Below are 22,555 nucleotides of genomic sequence, written 5' to 3'. Positions count from 1 at the left end.
TTTTACCCCCCAACAAAAAAGGACACAAAAATATGACCTGATGGGGGCGAGTATCGAATTTTCCTGCCTCTACTGAATGGCAAAACTCTGGGGCCATTAATTGTGGCAGGCATAGCAGTGTACGGACAGTCCCTGGCGTGGCACGCAACAAAATTTCGAACGACTACTAATGGCTGGTAAATCGGAAAATTGTGCAGAAAGCAAATGGCATGCATGATAGTTATATGAGCCATGGGGTGGTATTTTACCAATGTTTTCGGTTTCATATTTCCTGAAATTTTGTGCCATACAGCAAATTTTAACGTTGCCGAACACTGATTAAGGGAAATGTATACGCTTTGGAATACACATTGTTTTGCAGTAGAGGCTGCCGGTTGAATGTTCTGCCCAATGACTGGAAATATTAATTGGAAGCGGATTTTCGTCTACTGAAATGTATTTTAATTGAAATTTAAACTTGTTTAGGTGTTACACAAGACTGACATTCAGATCAGCGTTGTTTAACATTGTTTAATAATGTTTTTAATCAGTTTTCATGGGTAGGATAGCCACATTTCATTGAAGTTCTTAGCGATACCATATTTTGCTTAAACCCTATTTAGATATTACACAGCACTGCTTTTGCGTTCGTCTAATACCAGTTTTGATTGATATTTTTGGTTAAGACATTCAAGATCTATTCATTCAGGACATTACCTTCTTTCTCTATCTTTCAAACCATATTATCCCGATTTCATACAACACCTACCTAGAACTCTTTCAAGGTCACTCCTTACTCTAATATTTATATACAAATATCGAGACCATCCCCAAGGCCACCTGTACAGAAAACATTCCCTGCCATTAAACAGCTTTACAACCACATCCCGATAATTGTAGCACCACACGCCACAGCTCATTCATAAACCATAAACCATTCCATGACCATGAAGGTCAACGGATATTGCAGTATCTGGATGACCACAAGCGAGCAGCGTAGTCTATTAGGGCCACCACGCATATGGCCGCACATATGTCAGAGAGCCAGGAAGCTCCAGCGTTAGCCAAATTAGCAACAGCACCGCATGCAATTCCAGTTTTTTACGACCGAAACGTGAGCGCCCCTTCGATATGAGAGTCGACGACGCAGGGCTAATTTATACGTACAATCCACTCCAAAGAGGGAAGCAGAGGAGGAAGAGCTTCAGCAGCAGCAGGAGCGTGACAAATTGGGGTCGCCCTCGAGGGACGCCGATAGGTGGCATAGGTGCAGTCACACTTTCATACTTGATGATGGCCTTAGATGGATGGAAATTTGCACAAGGGTTTTTTACTGAAAAGGTAGCAATCTGCCTCTGAACAGAAAATTCTTTAAATTTCAGAAGTACCTGCATTGGAAGGGAAACTTACAGTCGCTTTCCAACACTCTTCAACATTAACCAACACTAGCAAAACAGCCAAAGTGCATTTAGCGTGTGCTTGCCCACAAAACCCATGCTATTTGAAAGTTTTAACTTTATAAATTACCTCTCCTTTATTTGTATTTGCACAGACAGCTGTGCCACGTTTTTACCAACACTCCAGACACTTAACCAACACTAATGCCAACTAATTTATGGCGGAGAGTCCTTCTGCTTTCGCTTGCCGGTTAATGAGTTAACAAAGCCAACTGGCAATTTATTTAGAAAGTTGCTGCCAACACGCGTACATCTCCAAAGTGTACCTATGAATCATGCCACCCACCCACACACACACACACACACCCACAGGGAGAGGGAGAGAGAGAAAGCCGTTTGGCCGCATCCACATGCTAACAAGAAAAAATTAAATTTTCATAATAAATTTAAGGCTTGAGTGAGTGACACATCACCGCAGTATGACTTCGTTAGGGTATGACAGAGCGCTCATGGTCGAGCGTGAGCCACAAGTGGGCCAAGACCTAAACAGTATGTGGGATGGCACTTTTTTTCTTGGGTATAGGATATAGATCGACATATGAGGCTTGCAGGGAGAATAAGAAGTGGTAACTAAGGTATAGCACTGAGAAAGGAACTCTGAAGCTTTACAGAAGCTTTGGATCTAATTCTTATTCCTATGGCATATAGTCCTCAAATTATAATGATATTTGATTGAATAACTATAGGTTCCGTGGCTTATCTTAAGATTCAAAAATATATCATATAACATCTTTATGCCTTGTTAGAAGAACGTTTCAGTAAATTCTTTTTTTTCTTAGAAATAGATTTGCCTCTACATTTATATTTCTTAGCCTGCGAATATAGTGATATAGTGCTCTAATTATGATAAAAAGTGGCAGAGAAATGTGAAAATATATTAAACAATAATTTATAAGGTTTTTATTTTGAGAAGTACCCAAGGACTGGCACGATTCTTTCAATAATTCGTAATGCAACATATGGAATATATATTTCTGGACGTTTTTATGCAATAAATACATCTTTTAAGTGGCTATGCAGGATCCCAGGTCTGATCCTGTCGAACCCGGCCTACATATGTACTAGATCTCGTCTAAGCTAAGATCTCGGATCGCTAATCATTGAACAAGCATATATGTATATAAACAAAATACTTCCTTCTTTACGCTGCAAATCATAGTACCCTCTTTAAGGGTAAAACAAAGAACAAGAGAGCGCCTGTGTGTGTGTGTGGGGGGGGGTGGGACATAAGAGGCTGCCGGCAAGTGGGTGAAAATTATTTCATAGAGAAAATGCCACTTTATTGTTGCCAAGTAATTTAACTAACTGCTCAAACACACACACACAAAGGCACAACAGCACACACACACACGCAAATACACGCAGACAAAGCTTTTGTTAATTTTCAGAGATTCCGGCCACCCATTACTCCCACTCTATTCATTTGTATAAAGAGACAAAAAAAGAGAGAAAGAAAGGCAGACAGAGAGCAAAAGACAGACACTTACATATGTCAGCTGTCATATTGGTTAAGCAAGTGTGCGTTATGAGTGCGGGGCATCCTCCGCAAGAGGCAGAGAGAGAGAGAGCGGAAATAAGCCAAGAAGAGGGGCACACACAGGGGGCTGGGAAGGCTGGGGGGGCTGGGGGGTTCCACGGTGAAGTGCAGGCAAAGTGGCACTCGCACTCGGGCGAAAGTCACTCGTAAAGTGGCATTAAGCACATTTCAAGTGCTACCCCGCCGAGTTTTTGGTTTTCGGAAATGTTTTTCCTGGCTTTTCCAACCCAACCCCCATCCTACCCATCCTCCCCATCTGCTCTGAGTCTACTGTCTGCATTGCGTTGCCTTTGCCCTTGCCTTTGCCGCACACCGCCAATGCCACTAATGAAAACTTTGTTGAGCCCTTTTAGGCGCCTCCACCGCCGACGGTGCCGCTCCCACTGCCACTGCCACTGCCACATATCTCGCCGGGCTTAATGCGTCCTGAGCTTGGCAGGATCTGGCCTCCGCAACCCCCCCCCCCTCTCTCCCCCTGCGTTGGCCTGTATGAAGAGTGCACTTCACTCACATTCAGAGACCATGCCAGGCATCTGCTTGTTGACATTTCGAAAAGCGTGTTACAATTAATTTCCATCTGACCGAAACGCAATGAGACCGAATCAACAGGAAGCACAGAGGGTCCTGCAGGGCTCCTTCTGGGAATATTTGAATAGGATTGTGCCATGAAATTGATACCGTTGAAGGGGTTTTGTGGGCCAATGAAGGATTTTACTGTACACGAAAACTTGCATTTCAACTTAAGCGACTTCAAAAATATTTTTAAGAATAATTTAATCCCAACAGATTATTGAAATCTGAGATGTGATTAGTACAACAATTTCCATATTTTGTATACCCTTCATATATTTCCCTCGTTTCTTTCACTTTCCACTGATTACATTTTGTATAAATTTCCCAGAAATTTCCATGTGTTTAAGCTCCAAAAAAAACAAAGCCCCGGCACATCATTTCCGTTGCCTCAGACTCTCAGCCTCCTCATCAGCATTTAAATCTAAAATCTGCCACATGTTTGCCCCTGACTCGTTTTCATTTTCATTTCTGTTCTTTTTAGACGATTTTTTGGTTCAGTTTCGGCTTTGGTGCTTTTGCTGGGGCCCACATTCATTATGCGCCAACCGAATGCCGCAAGGTCAAAAGCTTTAATTAAAATGTTTCCTGTTAGCAGGGAACATGCTCGCCCCCCCCCCCCTCCCCCCTCCCGCCCAACGTACATCAGCAACAAAAACAGCACACCGAAAAGTGCCGACAACAAAATTTTGTGCGAAAACTAAATGCAGCCCCGGCGGGTGCCCTCGATACGCACTCCTGCCGCAGCCTGCCACAGCCTGCCGCAGCCTTCCAAGCCTCCTTGCCACACGCCCGCACGAACACAGCTTCATTTGGCTAACAAGAGCGGGAATTCGCGTAGAAAATGCTCAACCCAAAAAAATGGGAGCAAACTTCCAGCAAACACTTCAAATAATTGTTATGAAGGAGCGCTAAAAAACAACAAAAACCTTTTTCTATAAAAATATTTTCAAGGACAAAAATATTATGAAGAAATAGGCATGGGAGTCGGAGGGGGGAATGGGGCTAAAAATAAGGCACTCCCAAAAGTATGCTATGAAAATACAAAAAACGGAGGGATAACCTTTGAAGCCGAAGGATAGGATACCCTAGTAATCAGACTATAGGAAAAGTCTGCCTTGGGTATATGTAGGTCTCTTCCACGGTTGATGGTGCTCCAAAATATATACATTCATCCCCTTCTCCCTCTGTGTTCCATTGGAAGACTCCCTACCAAACTGTAGTACCCTCTTCCAGAGTACACTGATTGTTTTCCATCCCACGATGTAGTTCAAATCATGACCTGCTTGCTGATGATGATGATGCTGATGTACAACATCCTCTGCGTCTCAGCGGGCGCTGGTTTTAATGTTTAAAAAAACACAGCAACACAAAGCAAAACAAAAGCCTTCGGAGCAGCGGAAATTTGTTGCCAGGATGGGGCTAAGGACGGGGGTGGAGCATGATGCGATGTCTAAGCAGTTAAGTAATATTATGCGATGAATCCTTTAACGCTGGTTGGGCATTTCCGCTGTGTTTGGGGGAACTCCTTTGGGCTTGGGGGCGAGGAAGGTCATTTGTAATGCGTGTCGGGTTGTAAATATAAAACAAGCAAAAAACATGAATAATGTTTTCACAGCAGGTTAAGAGATTGTTTTAATAATTACATGCATATATATTTTAGGGGGAAAATAATCGCTGTCTTGTGGGCTTTAAATCTGGGAGGAATGAGACTGTACCCTTGCCTTTTATATATGTATATGAAACGTATTTTGTATCGTCTATTGATGGATATTTGATGAACTGTTCTTATATAGGAGAAAAACATTCATAATTGGATCTAATAAGACAAATATAATCGGTAATCGTTGGCAAACATTGTCTTTCCATTACCAATTACTCGATTAAATCAGACAACACAAATAACCTGGGAAAAAATATCCTGAAACTGATTCCCTCTCAAGGAAAGCCGGGAACTTTCCGCGAAGACAAAGACCGGCGAAAACTTTGCAACATTTTCTTCACCTGTTCAAGAAGCTCCTCCACACAACACAGAGACCCCTTGAGCTACCCTTAACATATGGCCAACTTCCCATTAAGGGGACCCACAAGTGGGAGGAGACTCCCGGGCATGTCCTGCGTGACTGGGCCGCAGCTACCTTCACTGCGCCAGAGATTCCCACTCGCCTTGCACTTCATTTGCTCAATTTAATGGGAAGTACCGGCACCCCCCAAGGAGCTACGCGGCACGAGGAAAAGGACATTCGCTAAAGAAAATTACAACAAAAGTTTTTCGGGGCAGCCGCGTCCCAGCCAAGTGCGTGGCTCCTTTTCCTTGCCATTGTCCTGCCTGTCTGGATGCCGGGCTGCCTGGCTGCCTTTCCGCTGTTGCAGTTTTGCCTTCCGACCAGCTCCTGGCTAGCTGCACTTTAAGTGTCCCTTGGCGGCGGCATAAATTATTAAGACCAGGACAAAAGGAAGGGACGGCAAGACGGAGAGCCAGAAAGTTAATTCATATTACTTTTCAATTTATTGGCATTTTTCGGAACGGTCGGAACGGGTCGGGTCGGTCCTCTTATTGAAAGGCGACCAGAAGGAGTTGTTGCCAAAATTAAATTAAAATTGTTCAAGTTTTGTTTCATTTATTGGCTGACTGGCTGGCTGGCCAGGAGCGAAGTTATTTTGTGGGAGTTTGTAAAGGATTTTGAAGATATATGTTTTGGGGGAGTTTTCGAGGTGGAATAAATCGGGAATTTCTGCATGATATATTAGCGGAGTTTTTAACAGAAACTCTGAAAGAAAGAGACACTTTATAAGTTTTAAAAGATGCAATTTATTCCACAATTATTATTATAGTTTATTTTAATACTAGGAAAAGACAGAGTCCTTAATTCTAATACACAGTATTTTATTTTTAAGGCTAAAGCAACAATTGCCTTTAATCTATCATTATAGATATATTTTGATGTTGTTTATACATCTGTTTAAATAGAATACAATTTAGAATATATATTCGTTTATATTCTTATCTGAAAAATCCTTGAAATATTTTCAAAATTTCTTAAAAGATAGATAGAAATAGAATCTTATATCTATCTATATATGTATATTTATCCAAAGAATATTTTAAGATATTTTTAAAATATTTATGAAACGAAAGGTTCTGTCAACTGTTTTTCATCCCACATGAAAGTGTGGTTTCCCTTCCATTTAGTATACAATTTTTAGATATATCTTAACTTTTGAGTACCCAAAAAAAGTTCTTAAATTATTTAGAAAAAGGAAAAATCTTCTGGCATTCGTACATCGTAGATACCTTCTCGAACCTATCTAATAATTTGTTAAAATCCCTGTTTACAGTGCGTTTGCCGCTTCGATCGCCAGGGACCGCTCTGCGAGCTGCCCATCGTCATACGGAATGCAGCCTTTTCCGGGGACTCGTATGTGTCGCATCGCATCTACAAAGACATTGGACAGCACGAGGCCCTGGACGCCGTTCTGCCCATGCACATCCAGCTGAAGGTGCGAACAAGGGCCACTAATGGTCTGATCATGCTGGCCGCCGCCCAGGGCACGAAGGGCGGACACTACATGGCGCTGTTCCTCCAGAAGGGACTCATGCAGTTCCAGTTCTCGTGCGGATTGCAGACGATGCTGCTGAGTGAGCTGGAAACGCCGGTGAACACGGGCCACGAAATTACCATTCGAGCTGAGTAAGTGCCAAATGGACGTGGGGACCGCGGAATGCAATTATGTGTGGCCCCTCCTCCCTGGGGGTCACGCCCACCACTTGACGGGGTGATTGGTGGATAGATGGATGGCTGAAAGGGTCAGTGCGGTGGTGGGAGGGGGGCTCAGGGGGCAACACGGACACACAACTGTTGGCATGTTAATTAACTTTTTAAACTGCGACCCCAGAGTCCACAGTCCACAGCCCAGGGCCCAGGGCCGGAGCGGGCCAGAGGTCAGCATATGGGTCACTGTCAGTGGACTGTCCGTCGGCCATTAAACTTGGCCCGTGTCGAATTCCATTTGCCATTTGGCCGAGGCCACAAATTATAATGCTTCAAGTGTAGAATAAATTGCAGTTCCTTTTTTAGGTTTTCTTCTCTTTCTCTCGCTTTCTCCATCCTACCATTTCCGGTCTCCCATTTCCTTGAACATTAAATCCTGCGGGGCTTCCACTTGCCATCCATGCGTAATTAGTTTGGAGATTTTCCATCCTCTTGGCTGGCCCTTCCCCTTCCCTTCCCTTTTTTCTGTGTGCTACATATATTTTGCGTTGGTTGAAAATTTAATTTTCTGCCCACTAGGAAAATTCGCGCCCTGAGGGGGAATACGTAAAAATGTAGAACGGGGAGTGGTGCGTAATTAATCGTTTAACTAACATTTCCATCGACCAAAGCCAACACTTTGGATAATTTTGGGGCTAAAATTATCCCCCATGGCATTCGGGAATGGAAATATAAAGTTTTTGGCAAACTTTTTCAAATGGGATTAGGAAAATGGGATTATAAAGTCCCCCATTTATGGCGCCAGAAGAGTGCCAGTAAATCTAAGCTTCAAAAATAAATATAGAATTGTGTTTTGGACAGACAGTTTTCGAAAAAAATTGCCTTTAAGCTATTATTATTATTGATTTTGTACCGGCCAATAGGATTTATGTGGAATTTAATAAAACACATTGGGGGGGGAGGGGCCTATCAGGGGTCCAAATGTTGAGATCTCCTTCTATAGAGGTCAGGGCTGTCTTCCAATGTTTTCTGCTACATTTCACAGAATCCACAGGTGACTATCCCTAATAGTTTCACCCCAGGAAAGAGGTCATATCTCTGCGGTTTGTAACATTTCAGATATGCCGCTAAAATCCGTGTAAATCCCTCTACGCTGGGAGGAGAAATTGCAGGCATTTCACCAAAGGGAAAGCCCAATAAAATGTCCACCTTTCCATCAATTTTTGTACGCATAAAACCTCCTTCAATGGCATTATTTTGGTGTATTTTATTTAATCAAACAACAAATATTTCTAGAAGTCAAAAACAAATAAATTGAAACCCAATTTGTGTGTGAATAATGCATAGAGAGAAAGAGTGCCTTCACTTTCTCCTGCCACACTTTTTGTGCTCCTATAATCTTCCTTCAGCCTATCCACAGCCAATTTTCATAAATTACAGACACTATGCCGCCTCGGCAACCTGTTGGTTTAATAGTTCCTTCAATGCTCTTTAAATATTCAAATGCCTGGCACTTACAGTACTCAATCGTCAAATTATCGGCTAATCAAACACTCAATGCTGTGGGGTCGATAAGTGTCCTTGTTAACAATTCAACTGTGTAGCAATTACTTAAAAATGGACAAACGCATATGGAAAATGACCAAATAATCGTTTTAGACAAATAAAACAGAACAGAGGACCGGACACAGACCCAATGGGCAACCGAAATGAAATCCCACAACGAATCAAGGATAGACGCAAAACATTGGCATAAACAGGACATTAAGGGCATCAAATATATCAAAAAAGTAGGACAAAACAGTCGAGGGAGAGAGAGAGAGAGTGAAAGAGAAACCTATATAAATAATTTAGCAAAAAGGAAAAGAGAGAAAAGAGAAAAGAGCAAGTGCCATTCCATTGCCGTTCACATTTTTACGACTATTGAATCGACCACAAATTTACTTTTTAGCACTTGGTCCCCAGCCCGGGGCTATCCAATGTCCAATGGTGCGACTATTCCATATACATACATATATATTCATGTAATATATATGTACATGTGGAAGGTATATATATATTACTTTGCTTACTTTTGATACCCTAGAAAAGGGGTATTATAACTTTAGATAGAAGATTGCAGTCGGGACACGGAGAAAGATCCTATTCGGTATGTCTAATGGCGATCTATCTGCTCATGTGCAAACTAGTTGTATCTGTAAACTATCTCTCCTAGACTCTAGGAACATCCTTGCTCTTGATGGCTCCTAGAGCGGTTCTTCGGCAAAGGGCATGCGGCCAAGAAAAGATCGAGACTCGAGCCCGAGAAAGCAAAAACAAAGCACACATCGTACGCGTAGGAGTGCGGTTTGTTTCTTTAAACTCAAAAGAGGTGCAGATTGTTGCCATAAACCCAAATATTCAGAACTACCAGAAAACCCATATCTTAGATCGTAAGAAAAACGACTTATCAGTACGAGTAGCCTTAAATCCTTATAGATTCTTGCAGATCGATCAAAGTCAATCAAAAGTAGAAGATACTAATTTCATAGTCCAATTTTCTGTGAAATTCAATTTTTTCACAGGAAATTTTCGAAGAAAGGATAACCATTTCCCAGCGAATGGTTAGTTGAGTCTTAGATGTTATAGAATATAGGAGTATAGGAGAGTTTTTGTAGGAATTTATTGATTTTTAAGATAATACATAGAAGTAGTACTCACTTTTAAGGTATTTATGGTACAAACATCCATTATATCTGCCTGACTATCAATCAACAAGGACATTCTTTTCAAGGAAACTTAATTTCAAAATTCTCCTATTTTAGATGAATGCGTTTTCGGTCTCTATTTCGACTTGGATGACTTTATTCAAAATTTGACATGGAAATATTCTTAAGAAGAACTCCAATAAATCACAGAATTAAATCAAATTTAATGTGGATTCAGACAGAACTCTTATAAGATCTATAGACATTCTCTAGAGTATCCCCATCTTCGACCCTTAAATACCGACTTTCTTGACTGTTTTCGGGTGTTGTTTTTCTAGGTTTGGGGCAAGTGGATTTACGAGCCACAAATTTATGTACGTTGCCTATTTTTATTTGCCTTGCGTGCTTAATCGCCCGAGCACTGGGTAGCACAAGGGACTCCCTGAGTCGCCCTGGGCCACTAGATGATGATGATGATGGCGATGGCGATGGCGAAGGCGATGGCGGTGATGGAGGCTTTGTCCGGCCATCGATGAACCGTAGTTTCGCTCAGTCTCTCTCTCTCGCTGGATGTATCCTTCGGGGAAGGCCTGGTCCAGCCGCACTCCAGCCCTCTAATGAGGCTAATGCCCTATACAATTGACATTTTACTTAAGGACCTTCATCGAACTGGTGTTGCGCACAATTAGTGTAATTAGAAAGCAATAACAATTACCGTTCTTCGAGCCTAATTGCGGCTCACGATAACCCCCCCCCCATCCGCATACCGATCCCCCAGAGCTTTTCAGAACAGGAATTTCCTTTTAATTATTACGTATTTGGTTAATTCATTTCCCGAAAGTTAAGTTCATTAATTAAGATGAGTTGTGTTTTCTTTTCGGCAAATCCCTCTCCCCCGCTGAAGTTCAACAACTAAAAACTTTTTCCACAACATTCAATTGAGCGTGTCAATAAATTATGTCCAAGGACTCCACAAGGCGGCGAGGAGTAGGAGTGCTCCCCACCCCCCGAAAATTGTAAACAATGCTAATTTAATTTGTTGCTCAGTCAAATGCAGCTAATTGAACTTTAAATAACATTGTAGTTTCGGGGGTTCTGGGTTTTGGGGTTTTTGGGCTTATCGGATCGTTAACGAAACTATTAAATGAACGCAGGCAAATGCTAATTACTTGGCATAAATCAATGATTTAATGGGTTTTAAACTGGGTTATAGAAGTGCATTATTTAATTGGTTTTAGTACACATTTGCTTAGGGTTTTCTATATGGGATAGTCAGTAATTTGCCTATGGTCATCCCTTGGAAAAATGTCAATTAATATGATTAGTTCTGGGCTTTCATTTGGTATTAATTTTGTTAAGGTTTAATATTTTTCGTATCCATCAGGCATTACATTTCGTCTCATTACATCATAAAGAATGGTTGCAAGATTTTCCATAATATTCCGACTTATTCTGTTTGAAGGAGGGTGGATCTAGATGTAGGGATCCTACGAAGAGTACGAAAATGCAGTAAAAGAAGCATAGGTGGTGTATATATACAATATATCTGTCGTCTATTTCACTCTGGCATTCGTGTGGGAACGTAAATCGCATTATATAAGATCTCGCTTACAAGTTTAGGCCGCCCGCGAGCAGTGTCGATCGTGTGAATCGTGATAACAGCGCAAGCACGCTCTCAGAGCGCTGTAGCTGTTAGACCGCTGTTAACTAAGAGCGATAGCCGGTAGCGATAACAGGCTGTTAACCTGGGCAGCTAACAGCGCGATTGCCCTGTTACAGCTCTACCCTGAAAAAATTTTATTATTAAAAGATTTAAAACTTTTAAGCAACGATCTAAAGGGTTAAATCGAAATATAACTTTATAAATTGAATATTCCCAATTAAGTTGGATATTTAATAGAGTAAAAATCATGAATGAAGTTGATTTATTTTTCCAAATTTTATGTAGAAGAAATCCCACTTCCCACCACTGTAATCTGTATAAAACTTAATTCGAAAACAAAAAAAACTTTTCCAATCTTTAAAACAAACCCAATCCGAAACCCGTCTATCAAAACAAATTTCAACAAATATCCCAGAAACAATATCATCAGATTATTTCGTTTGAAAAGGTAAAAGAAATCAGAAGAACACACGAGTGCGAGTACGAGAGCACTCCATTCAATACAATATGTTGTAAAAACTAAATGCAATCAGGGAAAACTTTTTCATACCCGTATGGGTAACTTTTTTACAGCATTTGGCCGCCTGCTATAAAATAACAATAAAATCGGTCGGTGTCCCTTTTGCCACGCATTTATTGGACTGGCGTTTTTCCGTATTAAAATATCTACATTCAAATGCAATAAACGCCAAGATATGGATCCCAGTTTGTCCATCTCCCAAACAAAACTTCCTCCACCCCCCCCCCCCCCCCCCCCCCCCCCCAAAAAAAAGAGTGAAAAAATCCGCCTGACAACAAATAAAATCAGAAACACTTCGGCCAGCCGTGTGAGTCCTCACAATAAAGGACATTCAAATAAAAGCAGGTGACACTCGGCCATGAGGTGCAATAAAAACCAGGGGGGGGCTCAGGCGGGGGGGGTCCTGCCATTTGGTATTCCACCTCGATGTCACATCAAAGGTTTGGGGTAACGAATTCCATACCAAACAAAATACATGAAGGCGCAGGAAAAATTTGACAATCGATTGACATTATAGGCAATTGTTGTTGCAGGGATATGGACCAAGGCACAGTGCGTTGGGGTCTATGGGGAATGGTAGGAAAAAACATGGCAGGACCTTCCAGAAAGAAAAAACTGAACCAAATGTAATTAAAGTACGCAGTGCGACAAAAACTTTTACACGACAAAAAAAATTAAGTTACTTGGGAACACACACAAATCATTTTTTAAATTCAAAAACCACTTTGGGCATTTTTTTAAAAATAATTTTGTTTTTTTAGTGAACATTTTTTTAGTTGAAAAATTTGTTTAACAAAGGCACGATTTTTTTAGTAAATCAACAAAATGTTATATTTTTTATATTTGTATTCTACAAGTAAAAAATGGACCTAAACAAAAAAATGATTTAAAAATTTTAAGAAACCCACAAAAGGGCAGACGAAACCTTGAAAAAGTATGCGACATTAATGAAATAGTTAAAAAACCGTCCACAAAGGAGAACCATCTTCCACCCCTCCCCTCTGACTGAGGGCACACCTTCCCGTCAGACCTTAAACCACTGTGCCACTGCTCGTACCTTCGACGAAAGGTCAACAGGCAAAAGGTAACCAAACAACAGCCTGCTGGATGGACCCTTTTTGCCAGGCCATGGGTGGGGGGAGGGGGGGCTACTGGGATATTGTGGTGTCATAAATATTTGCACGCATCGGCATGTTGGGAATTTTGCTTTAAAAGTGTACCGATGCCTGCCTCAAACAGAATCCAGAGAAGAGCCAGAGTGGGGGTGGACCCAGAATCCAGAGAAAAGTCACCCCACACAGAGAGAATGAGGGCGGACCGTGCGGCATATTAAATATTTGATGCAACACCAAGGGCTGCCAAAGGGGAGAACTAAAAGAACTAAAGAGAACTTTCCGAAAATACCTCTTTACAGATTGGACTTTAGCCGGAATTACACACACTGCAATGCCTCGCTGCTGGTGAACGACACATTGGCCATGTCCGGGGATCAGCCGACGTGGCTGAAACTACTGCCCCAGCGACTGCATACCCCCGAGGCGATACTGAACACATGGCTGCACTTGGGCGGCGCCCCCCAAGCCCCGATTGGCCTGATTATCGAGTTGCCGCCAGCACAAAGCGGCACCGGCTTCACCGGGTGTCTCCACACGCTGCGCATTAACGGACAAGGGCGCGAAATATTCGGGTAAGTACTCTCCACCGATACGAATCGGTTTTTCTGTCTTGTTTTTGCATACCCTGTAACGCAGAGGAGTGACAGAGGGTATATTTGACTTTTGGTATCCTTTGAATCAAGTTTGTTGGTCATTTCATTTAGAGCCTTGGATTTGAGGATCTAACATAGCTAAAAGAATCAATATTTGTTGATTAGTCTTCGGATCGAAGCAAAGGCTTAAAATGAAAAAAGAGTCCACAATTTCAAAGCTACAGAGAGAACTCTATAGAGTTCCATATACAAAGCTCTTATCTACCTATAAGTATACCAAAAATCATTAAAATCATGTGACTATAACCCCCAAAATATAATGGATGTTGTATTTCCCATCATTTGGCTTAGATGCTTTGCCATAATTTCAATCATTTTGCTACCCACAAATGTAATGCCACTACCAGGTATCCCCATAGTCGAAACAGCGACCACAATATTTGTTTTGTATTGCCCTTTGGGCGCTTTGAATGCTGGACTACGGCTAATGAACATCTCTCCCTGAAAAAGTTACGACTTTTCTGCGGCGGATGGTCGATACGGCATCTCTTAAATGTTTATGCCGCTTACAATACCCGTACCCGTGGCCGTGCCTCAAGGCGCTATGAAAAAGCAGAACTGTCGGGAATAAAATGAAACCATTTGATGGCTCAAACACACACACAAAGTTGCCAGGTGGCGAAAGCCGTTTCCTCCATGGCAGCGCTGCAGTAAAAGACCCAGATTATATGGCCACTGAACGTAAAGAACTTTTTTGTGGTACTATATCCATGGAAAAATTAGCTCGACTTGCGTGAAGCGATAAAACTGATAATGTTAGCCCGAGTCATACATGCGATAGGCATTAATCAAGGTAATATGCCAGAGAAAAGGGAGCTTAAGCAAAGGTCTTATATGAATTTATTAGACCATGTTTGAGAGGAGAGAGAATATTGTTGGGCGGCGCAGAATTTATGCTCTCTCTTTATCCTTCGACTACCGAAGCCAGTCAGCGAAAGGTGCTAAAGAAAAGAGAATTCACAAAACAAAATACATGTCGTGTGCGCTATCGAGTCTGTGGCACAGTTGACTGCGGTTCTAAGAGCTTTTTCCTCGTGATTTTGAAAGGGCAAATTACTTTATTCGATGGATTAATCAATTTTCAATTTTCTATATAAATGGCATAAAAAAGTGTAAAATTAGGCGAAAAACTGCGCTATTCTCCAAGAATTTCTATCAACTTATAGCTACAAAGGTATAAGTCGGTCTATCAAAGACCGCTACAGTCCAAGGTATCGCATGGTCTATGTTTTTCCTAAAGAAATGCCTGAATTACCAACGAAATGGCCATACTAAAAGCTTATATATTATGGACTCCGTAGCAAGTTTTGCACTGAAAAGAGTCAGTGCTGTCAGTGAAAATGAAAATGCAGCAAACTTGATGAAAAGGACAGGCTCTCAGAGAGCGAGAGAGAGAGAGGTTGGGGGGGCGGGGAGTGGATGCGGAAGCCATTCGTCAGCATTCAACGTTCATAAAAGCGCGAATGCAAACAGATGGCCCCCCCTCCAAATGGTAGGTGGGGAGGGCACATCGCAGTGTGTCGTAGTGTCCTTGTCAATGTGCTGACAGCTGTGGGGCTGTTTGTCAATTGGCGCCAAAGGATTGCCACCGAAAAGGGACGACACATCGTCGCATAATATTGACACATCGAATTAGACTTCATGAAATTAGCGCATGACACCTTGCCTTCTTTGCAGCGACGCCCTGGACGGCTTCGGCATTACGGAATGCGGCTCTTTGGCCTGCCTGTCGAGTCCCTGCCGCAACGGTGCCGCCTGCATCAAGATCGAAACGAATGATCTGGACGAGAACGGGGAGAAGGCGGAGAAGTGGAAGTGCAAATGCCCCACAGGCTACATGGGACCCACCTGCGAGATATCCGTGTGCGAGGATAATCCTTGTCAATATGGCGGCACCTGTGTGCAGTTCCCGGGCAGTGGCTACCTCTGTCTGTGTCCTTTGGGCAAGCACGGACATTACTGCGAGCATAGTGAGTGCCTTTGCCTATCCAAAATGGAGACACCCCACTCATCACTCTCCCCTCTTACAGATCTCGAGGTGGCTCTTCCCTCCTTCTCGGGCAGCGTCAACGGCCTGTCCTCTTTTGTGGCCTACACGGTGCCCATTCCCCTGGAATACTCGGTGGAGCTGAGCTTCAAGATCTTGCCCCAGACGATGTCGCAGATCTCCCTGCTGGCGTTCCTGGGCCAATCGGGCTATCACGACGAGAAGAGCGATCATCTGGCCGTGAGCTTCATACAGGGCTACATCATGTTGACCTGGAACCTGGGCGCCGGACCGCGTCGCATCTTCACCCAGAAACCCATCGACTTCCGGCTGGACGCGCCCCGAGTGCCCTACGAAATAAAAGTGGGACGCATTGGACGGCAGGCCTGGCTCTCGGTCGATGGAAAGTTCAACATCACAGGCCGTTCCCCAGGCAGCGTCAGCCGGATGGATGTCCTGCCTATCCTCTATCTGGGGGGCCACGAAATAGCCAACTTTAATACCCTGCCACACGACCTGCCGCTGCACTCGGGCTTCCAGGGCTGCATCTACGATGTCCAGCTGAAGGCCGGCGCTGTGACAGTGCCCCTGCAGGAGACGCGAGGCGTCCGCGGTCGAGGAGTGGGTCAATGTGGCACCCGGGAGTGCCACCGACACGCCTGCCAGCACGACGGCGCCTGTCTGCAGCATGGAGCTACCTTTACGTGAGTGGCACGCCGCAGAATTGTACCCCGAAACGGAGCCTCAAAAGCATTTCTTTGTATTGCAGTTGCATCTGCCAGGAGGGCTGGTATGGCCCGTTGTGTGCTCAGCCCACGAATCCCTGCGACTCGTTCAACAATAAATGCTACGAGGATGCCACTTGTGTGCCTTTGGTGAATGGCTACGAATGCGATTGTCCTGTGGGACGCACCGGCAAGAATTGTGAAGAGGGTAAGCCAGGTCCTCATTCAATGTTTGTCACAATCATAATCCTGTGGTCACCGTTTTCCCGCAGAGATCCGCTCCCTCAGCGATGTCTCGCTCACCGGCAGACGCTCCTATTTGGCCGTTCGATGGCCCTATCTCTACGACGCCGGCGACAAGCTGGGCGCCAAGCGGTCCCAAATGGTTAGCTATAGGAATTTCACCAAGAAACTGATGCCCCCAAAGCCCATCTCGACGCCCAGCACGCACTTCGTGATGAAGCTGCTCAATGAAGTGGAGAAGCAGCGCAGCTTCTCGCCAGTGCCGCTCATGGGCTCGAAGACCTTCGAGGAGCACCATCGCGTGCAGTTCTTCTTCATTGAGTTCCAGCTGCGTCCGCTGTCGGAGCGGGGCCTGCTCCTGTACTTTGGGACGCTAAACAACAACCAGGACAAGAAGATCGGCTTCGTTTCGCTCTCGCTGCAGGGCGGCGTCGTGGAGTTCCGCATCTCGGGACCCAGCACTCATGTCACAGTGGTGCGCAGTGTCCGCATGCTGGCCATCGGCGAATGGCACAAGATCAAAATGGCCCAAAGGGGCCGCTGGCTAACCCTCTGGGTGGAGGGCAGTGCCTCCTCGGCCCTGGCCCCCTCCGCAGAGGTTCTAGTCGAACCGGACTCGCTCCTGTACATAGGCGGACTCAAAGATGTCTCCAAGCTGCCGCATAATGCCATCTCGGGCTTCCCCATACCCTTCCGTGGCTGTGTCCGCGGTTTGGTTGTCAGCGGCACAAGAATTGTTCTCAACGAAACCAATATTCTGGGTGGGTATTGGCAGAGACCACCCTTCCTTTTCGATCAATATATCAGCTATACCTTTGCCCCCACAGAATCTCGTAATATCCGGGACTGCGATGGCACTGCTTGTGGCGGCGATTCCTGTGAGTCTGGCGGACACTGCTGGCTGGACGAGAAGCTCCAGCCGCACTGCATCTGTCCGGAGTATGCCAAGGGCGATCGCTGCGAATATTCCGAGTCCTGCAAGCTGATACCCTGTAAAAACAATGGCCGTTGCCTGCGCAGCGGACGCTGTTCGTGTCCCAATGGCTGGGGCGGTTTCTACTGTGAAATTGGTAAGTACTTTCAGTGCTTTTTCCTCTGAAAGGGGCACACAGGGGAAGGCTTAGTTACAGCTCAATAACCGTGACATAAATAACAATAAATCATTATAAAACAAGTTTCATAAATCTTTAAAACACTCGCAAATGTGTCACGAGTAAAAGTACAGAAGCCGAAAAACAAAACATGATTTTATTTCATTTGTTGATCTCTTTTTTTGTTGGGTTTTTTTTTCGAGGGGAAACAAGTTTTTCGTCGGAGTCAGACCCAGCGAGAGCAGAACAATATTATTATTATAATTAGAGATCTACAACAACAGAATATATAACCATTAACAGCAGCAGCAGCCCAGCATTTGGTTTGGTTTGATGTCTCTCGGGATGGCTCAGTGCACAGCGGGGTCAGGAAGTGGCACAGAAATTAGCAATCCGCTTCGCAACAACAACAGCGAAGAGAACACTCAAATATCGTATGATAATAGAGTTGGAAAATAATTAAAAATCAGCCATGACTCAAAGTTGAATGCTCTGCGGATTCGTTGGGCAGATTTGCATATCGAGGAGGAGGGGAGGGGAGAGGAGAGTAGAGCGATATCTATAGAACTACATTCTCTTGATTGCGTAAAAAAGAATCACAATATTCGGCAGGTATGCAGATATTCCAGTACATAATATTCAGGGGTTTTATTCTTCAAAAAGTTTTTAAAAAGTTTTTAATGATTTTTCATGATTTTTTACTACAGAATTGTCACCATTTTTTATGGTTCTCAAATCTTGTATTTGTCTCAAAAAGATTGTCTGAATTCGATAAGATATTGAATACCAAATCCAGACATATCCGATCTGGTCCAGATATTTTCGGATATTTGAAGAATTCTTAATGAATTTTTTTTAGTGCCAGTATTTAAGGGAAATGTACCTTTTCCAGCCAAGAAACCTCTACTCGGAAGAATTTTCCCTAAATTTTCCTCGTTGAAAACCCCACATAAATCATCATCAGAATTTGCATTGAATTTCTCTCAAACACTTTCCAATATCAATCAAGTACATGTCACAGCTCAAGCAGCTCCAATCAGTAGCTCCACCTGTCCCCCTCCCCCCCCATAACGGCTCAATAATTCAACCTTTTTGATGATCTCTGAAAATCATAATCATACCCAAGCAAAACATCAATCAAACAATCTACGAATCCAGCTTTTTTGACGATGGGAAATCCCATGCATCTGCCAGTCTGTGGAGATACTCCGCACAGCTGTCGGCCTTTCACTTATTAGCAAATTGTGAATTAACATGCCACAGAGAAACAAGTTGAAATTGAAATTGAAGTTGAAGAAAATAATACAAAACGCACAAGCACAGAGGAGAGAGTAGAGTGGGGGGCAGAGACAGGGACAGCGACAGCGACAGGTGAAGTGCTGCGGCGGAAAGCGAAATGGAAAATCAGAACTCCAGACAAGACGAGAGCTAAAGATTAGGCAAGTCTTCAGTACACTGAGAAAAACTTCAGGGGAGTTCAAGATCTAGGAATGATGGATTTGCCAGCTAAAAAATATAGTTTAGATGTTTTCTAATGTCACTCACATTACTATTGATATTACGAGGCAAGAGACATCCTGAAGGTACATTTTACTTGTTTCCGACATTGAAACCGACAGACATTTCTATCTTTTTGTACCACTAAAATGTCAATACTTTTGGTAATAACATTTTCTGTGTGGAAAATCAGGTCTTTGACAGTCAAAAACTCTCGGGACACTACGTATATAAAATACATATCTCAGATAAATACTATCCAGGAACAGAATTGTGGAAATTAATTGTTTCAGAATGGATATGGAATGGAATAATACAAATTGTATAATAAATAATTTGTATTATTACGATCCCTTCTATAGACTGAAAAAATAGTATAAGGAATGAAAAGATATCCTAATCTGAATACTGAATCGTATTTGGAAAATTGTATATTTTTATGCTCTACGTATTTAAAAGATTTCGAGGTTTTTTTTCTGTGTAAAAGATGGAGATGGTAGAAGTAGGAACAAACGAGATCAGGGTCTAAAGAGCTAACTCATTATGAGAAACAAAAGATGCGGATAAAGATGGTGTAGATGAAGATTGAACAATGCAGTAGTAGCTGAAGTTAAGAGTGAAGCCAAAGCAGAGGCAGAGATTGGAAGCCAAGACTGAAAACTGAATCCGCAGTCGGAGTGGAGTCTATTACAGATACAGATACAGATACAGATACTGAGACTGCCACTGATGCTGTAATTTAATTATGTATCGTATCGCATCGCATGCAATATGTTTAATGCATTTCCCCCCCTCTACCTCTCTGCCGCCACAGCCATGAGTAAACCAACAACACCGAGCTTCCGTGGCAACAGTTACCTGATCTTGCCGCCACCGCGCATACCCATGAAAGACAAGCGGCGCGGACCCTCGCTCTATGTGCGACCCCGCGAAGCCATTCAAATCAGCCTCAATTTCTCCACGATCGAGCCGGACGGCCTGCTCCTCTGGAGCGAGCACGATCGCCGCAAGTTCTTGGGCCTGGGCCTGGAGAACGGTCACCTGAAGCTGGCCAGCAATCTCCTGGGCAGCAACAACGACACGGTCCAGGCCGCGGCCAGTGGCTTCATAGCCGATGGCGCCTGGCACTGGACGAGTGTGCTCTTGGATCGCACTCGGCTGGAGCTGCAGCTGGACAGAGAGGTGATCTTTACGGAACGATTGCCGGAGGGCAACGTCAACGTCAACGGCAACGGCAACCGGCGGGATGGGGCAACAACAACAACGACAACGCAGGCCACGGCATTGGCCAACAGGCGGAGAGCAGCGGGCCAGGAGCCGACCATTAGCTATGAGGATGTCTTTTATTTGGGTGAGTTCTCCCAGACATTGGAAAACATAATTTTAACTATAATTTAGCACTCACCGGCACTTGAGACACTTGGCAATTGTTTGTTTGTTCGCTCCGCCATATAAAGCACTTTTTTCACACCGAAAAAACATAAACAAACGCTTAAAGACCGACGAAACACTTGTTGTGTTGGATTTTTGAGCGTGACTGTTGTTGTCGAGTGTGAAAGAGAAAGAGCGGGGCAAACTCAAGCGGGGCTGCCAACTTAAGTCACAGAAACAGCTGTTTCTGCTAGAAAGTAAATTTAGTAAGAAATAAGTGTAGAGTTTAGCTAATTCATGTAATTAATAAACATAAACACAGACAATCAAGAAAGTGTACACGAAATTCTTGCAAAAAAACACAGCCGTTAATCGCAACAGGTGGTTGTAAGACATAACAGCGTGCTGTTAAGCGCAACTAAAAAGCTATTAAGGCGTTAAGCAGCACTGTAACCGTTTCAAATTCAAAACCATACTAAATGTACCACCAATTTCCTTTGCAGGCGGCTTTCCCAATCTGGATTCGGTGACTAAGCGCACGCAGGGGCGCTACTTTGAGCCCTTTAAGGGCTGCCTGCAGGACATACAGTTCGGGGCCGAACCAAAGGCCATTATCAGCGATTTCTCGGCGTACCAGGGCGAGAATATTGGCTCTTGTGATCTCCACGGTGATGAGCCGATTGTTGTATAAAAACAAATAAGAAACGAGTAAAAAGTAATCAAAAAAAAAAAGAATAACACGATTATTGTGAATTTTCATGATTCCAAAGTACGGGAGAATGAGCAAAACCGAAGAAAAGAAGAGAGAGAGATGATGATGAAGAAGAGAGAACTACTTGTAAGCTAAGTGTTAAGACGAGAATATAGAGAAAATGGGGAGAATCGAGAGCGACAGCGATTCCCCGGGCATCAATATACACAGTTTTTGGGGCAAAAGCTATCGATTAAGGATCGATTGATATAAAGAAATGAAAAATGGAACGTAATTTTGTAAATTTTATAGAAATAAAAACTAAAAAAAACTGAAAAAAAGACAAAAAGTTTAGACTTAAAAAAATTGGGGTCATTCAAAATTAATTGAATAAAAGAAGAAAAAAAAGACACTAAACTCTTGAGACAAAATTATATAGTTTAGGATCTAAAAACTAAATCTAGAAAATACCGATTACCAGATACAGATATAAAACTTCTCTTACGTAAGTGATATTTCAAGTGGAATAATGGATAACAGCCCCCCTTAAAAACCAGAAGATTCTTGAATTATGTGAATGTATATTTGTTTTTCTGTTGATTGTTACAATAACTCTACTATATATAATAGACTATCCAGATTATGTGTTCTTCTTTGATTCGATACTCGAAACTGCCCTACGTTTCTGCCATTTTTGATTTGTTCAACTTTGAGATGCAATTTTAGTTAGGATCGTATAATATTGTATTGTTTCCCCTGTTATCTGTATACGTTATATAGCATAAAGCTCTCCCGATTGAAGCCATTTAGTTGCCTTGTAGTAAGTTAGCGTATAATCTCTGTCTGTCTCTATAAACTATGATTTCTCTTGATGAACTAACTCAAAAAAAGCAAGTAATGAAATGAAATGAAGCATATACGGGAAAATCTATAGTTATGAAAATCATACAATATAATTATTCTTATAAATGGAAAAAACCAAGTAGCAAGAAACCAAAAACCAACTTATATATATATACAATACGATATACAATACATGAAAAAATCAATTGGTAA

General features: G+C 42.9%; 2 protein-coding genes across 5 annotated transcripts in view; one reads left to right on the top strand and one right to left on the bottom strand.

The window, feature by feature from the left end:
* LOC4817040 (MKRN2 opposite strand protein) overlaps nucleotides 1–21,018 on the bottom strand; it is a 75,817-nt gene extending 54,799 nt beyond the window's left edge. For 2 of the 3 annotated variants that reach the window (XM_001356590.4, XM_033381080.1), the window contains exon 1: nucleotides 20,843–21,017. The gene's annotated coding sequence lies outside the window, so the exon portion shown is untranslated. Of the gene's footprint in view, nucleotides 1–20,842 lie in introns of all 3 variants that reach the window. The other variant, XM_033381081.1, reaches the window with a different exon arrangement.
* Nucleotides 1–22,532, top strand: part of eys (eyes shut) — a 75,454-nt gene extending 52,922 nt beyond the window's left edge. For both annotated transcript variants that reach the window (XM_033381079.1, XM_001356588.4), the window contains exons 6-14: nucleotides 6,883–7,235; nucleotides 13,541–13,813; nucleotides 15,572–15,864; nucleotides 15,925–16,585; nucleotides 16,651–16,814; nucleotides 16,879–17,610; nucleotides 17,677–17,919; nucleotides 20,252–20,788; nucleotides 21,312–22,532. In XM_033381079.1, the coding sequence (XP_033236970.1) occupies nucleotides 6,883–7,235; nucleotides 13,541–13,813; nucleotides 15,572–15,864; nucleotides 15,925–16,585; nucleotides 16,651–16,814; nucleotides 16,879–17,610; nucleotides 17,677–17,919; nucleotides 20,252–20,788; nucleotides 21,312–21,499 (3,444 nt within the window). In that variant the 3' untranslated portion in view covers nucleotides 21,500–22,532. The remainder of the gene's footprint in view (nucleotides 1–6,882; nucleotides 7,236–13,540; nucleotides 13,814–15,571; nucleotides 15,865–15,924; nucleotides 16,586–16,650; nucleotides 16,815–16,878; nucleotides 17,611–17,676; nucleotides 17,920–20,251; nucleotides 20,789–21,311) is intronic.
* The last annotated feature ends 23 nt before the right edge of the window (nucleotides 22,533–22,555 follow it).

This window comes from Drosophila pseudoobscura, chromosome 4 (genome assembly GCF_009870125.1).
Source record: "Drosophila pseudoobscura strain MV-25-SWS-2005 chromosome 4, UCI_Dpse_MV25, whole genome shotgun sequence".
In the NCBI taxonomy this organism is placed as follows: Eukaryota; Metazoa; Arthropoda; class Insecta; order Diptera; family Drosophilidae; genus Drosophila; species Drosophila pseudoobscura.
This window is presented reverse-complemented; position numbering and strand designations above follow the sequence as displayed.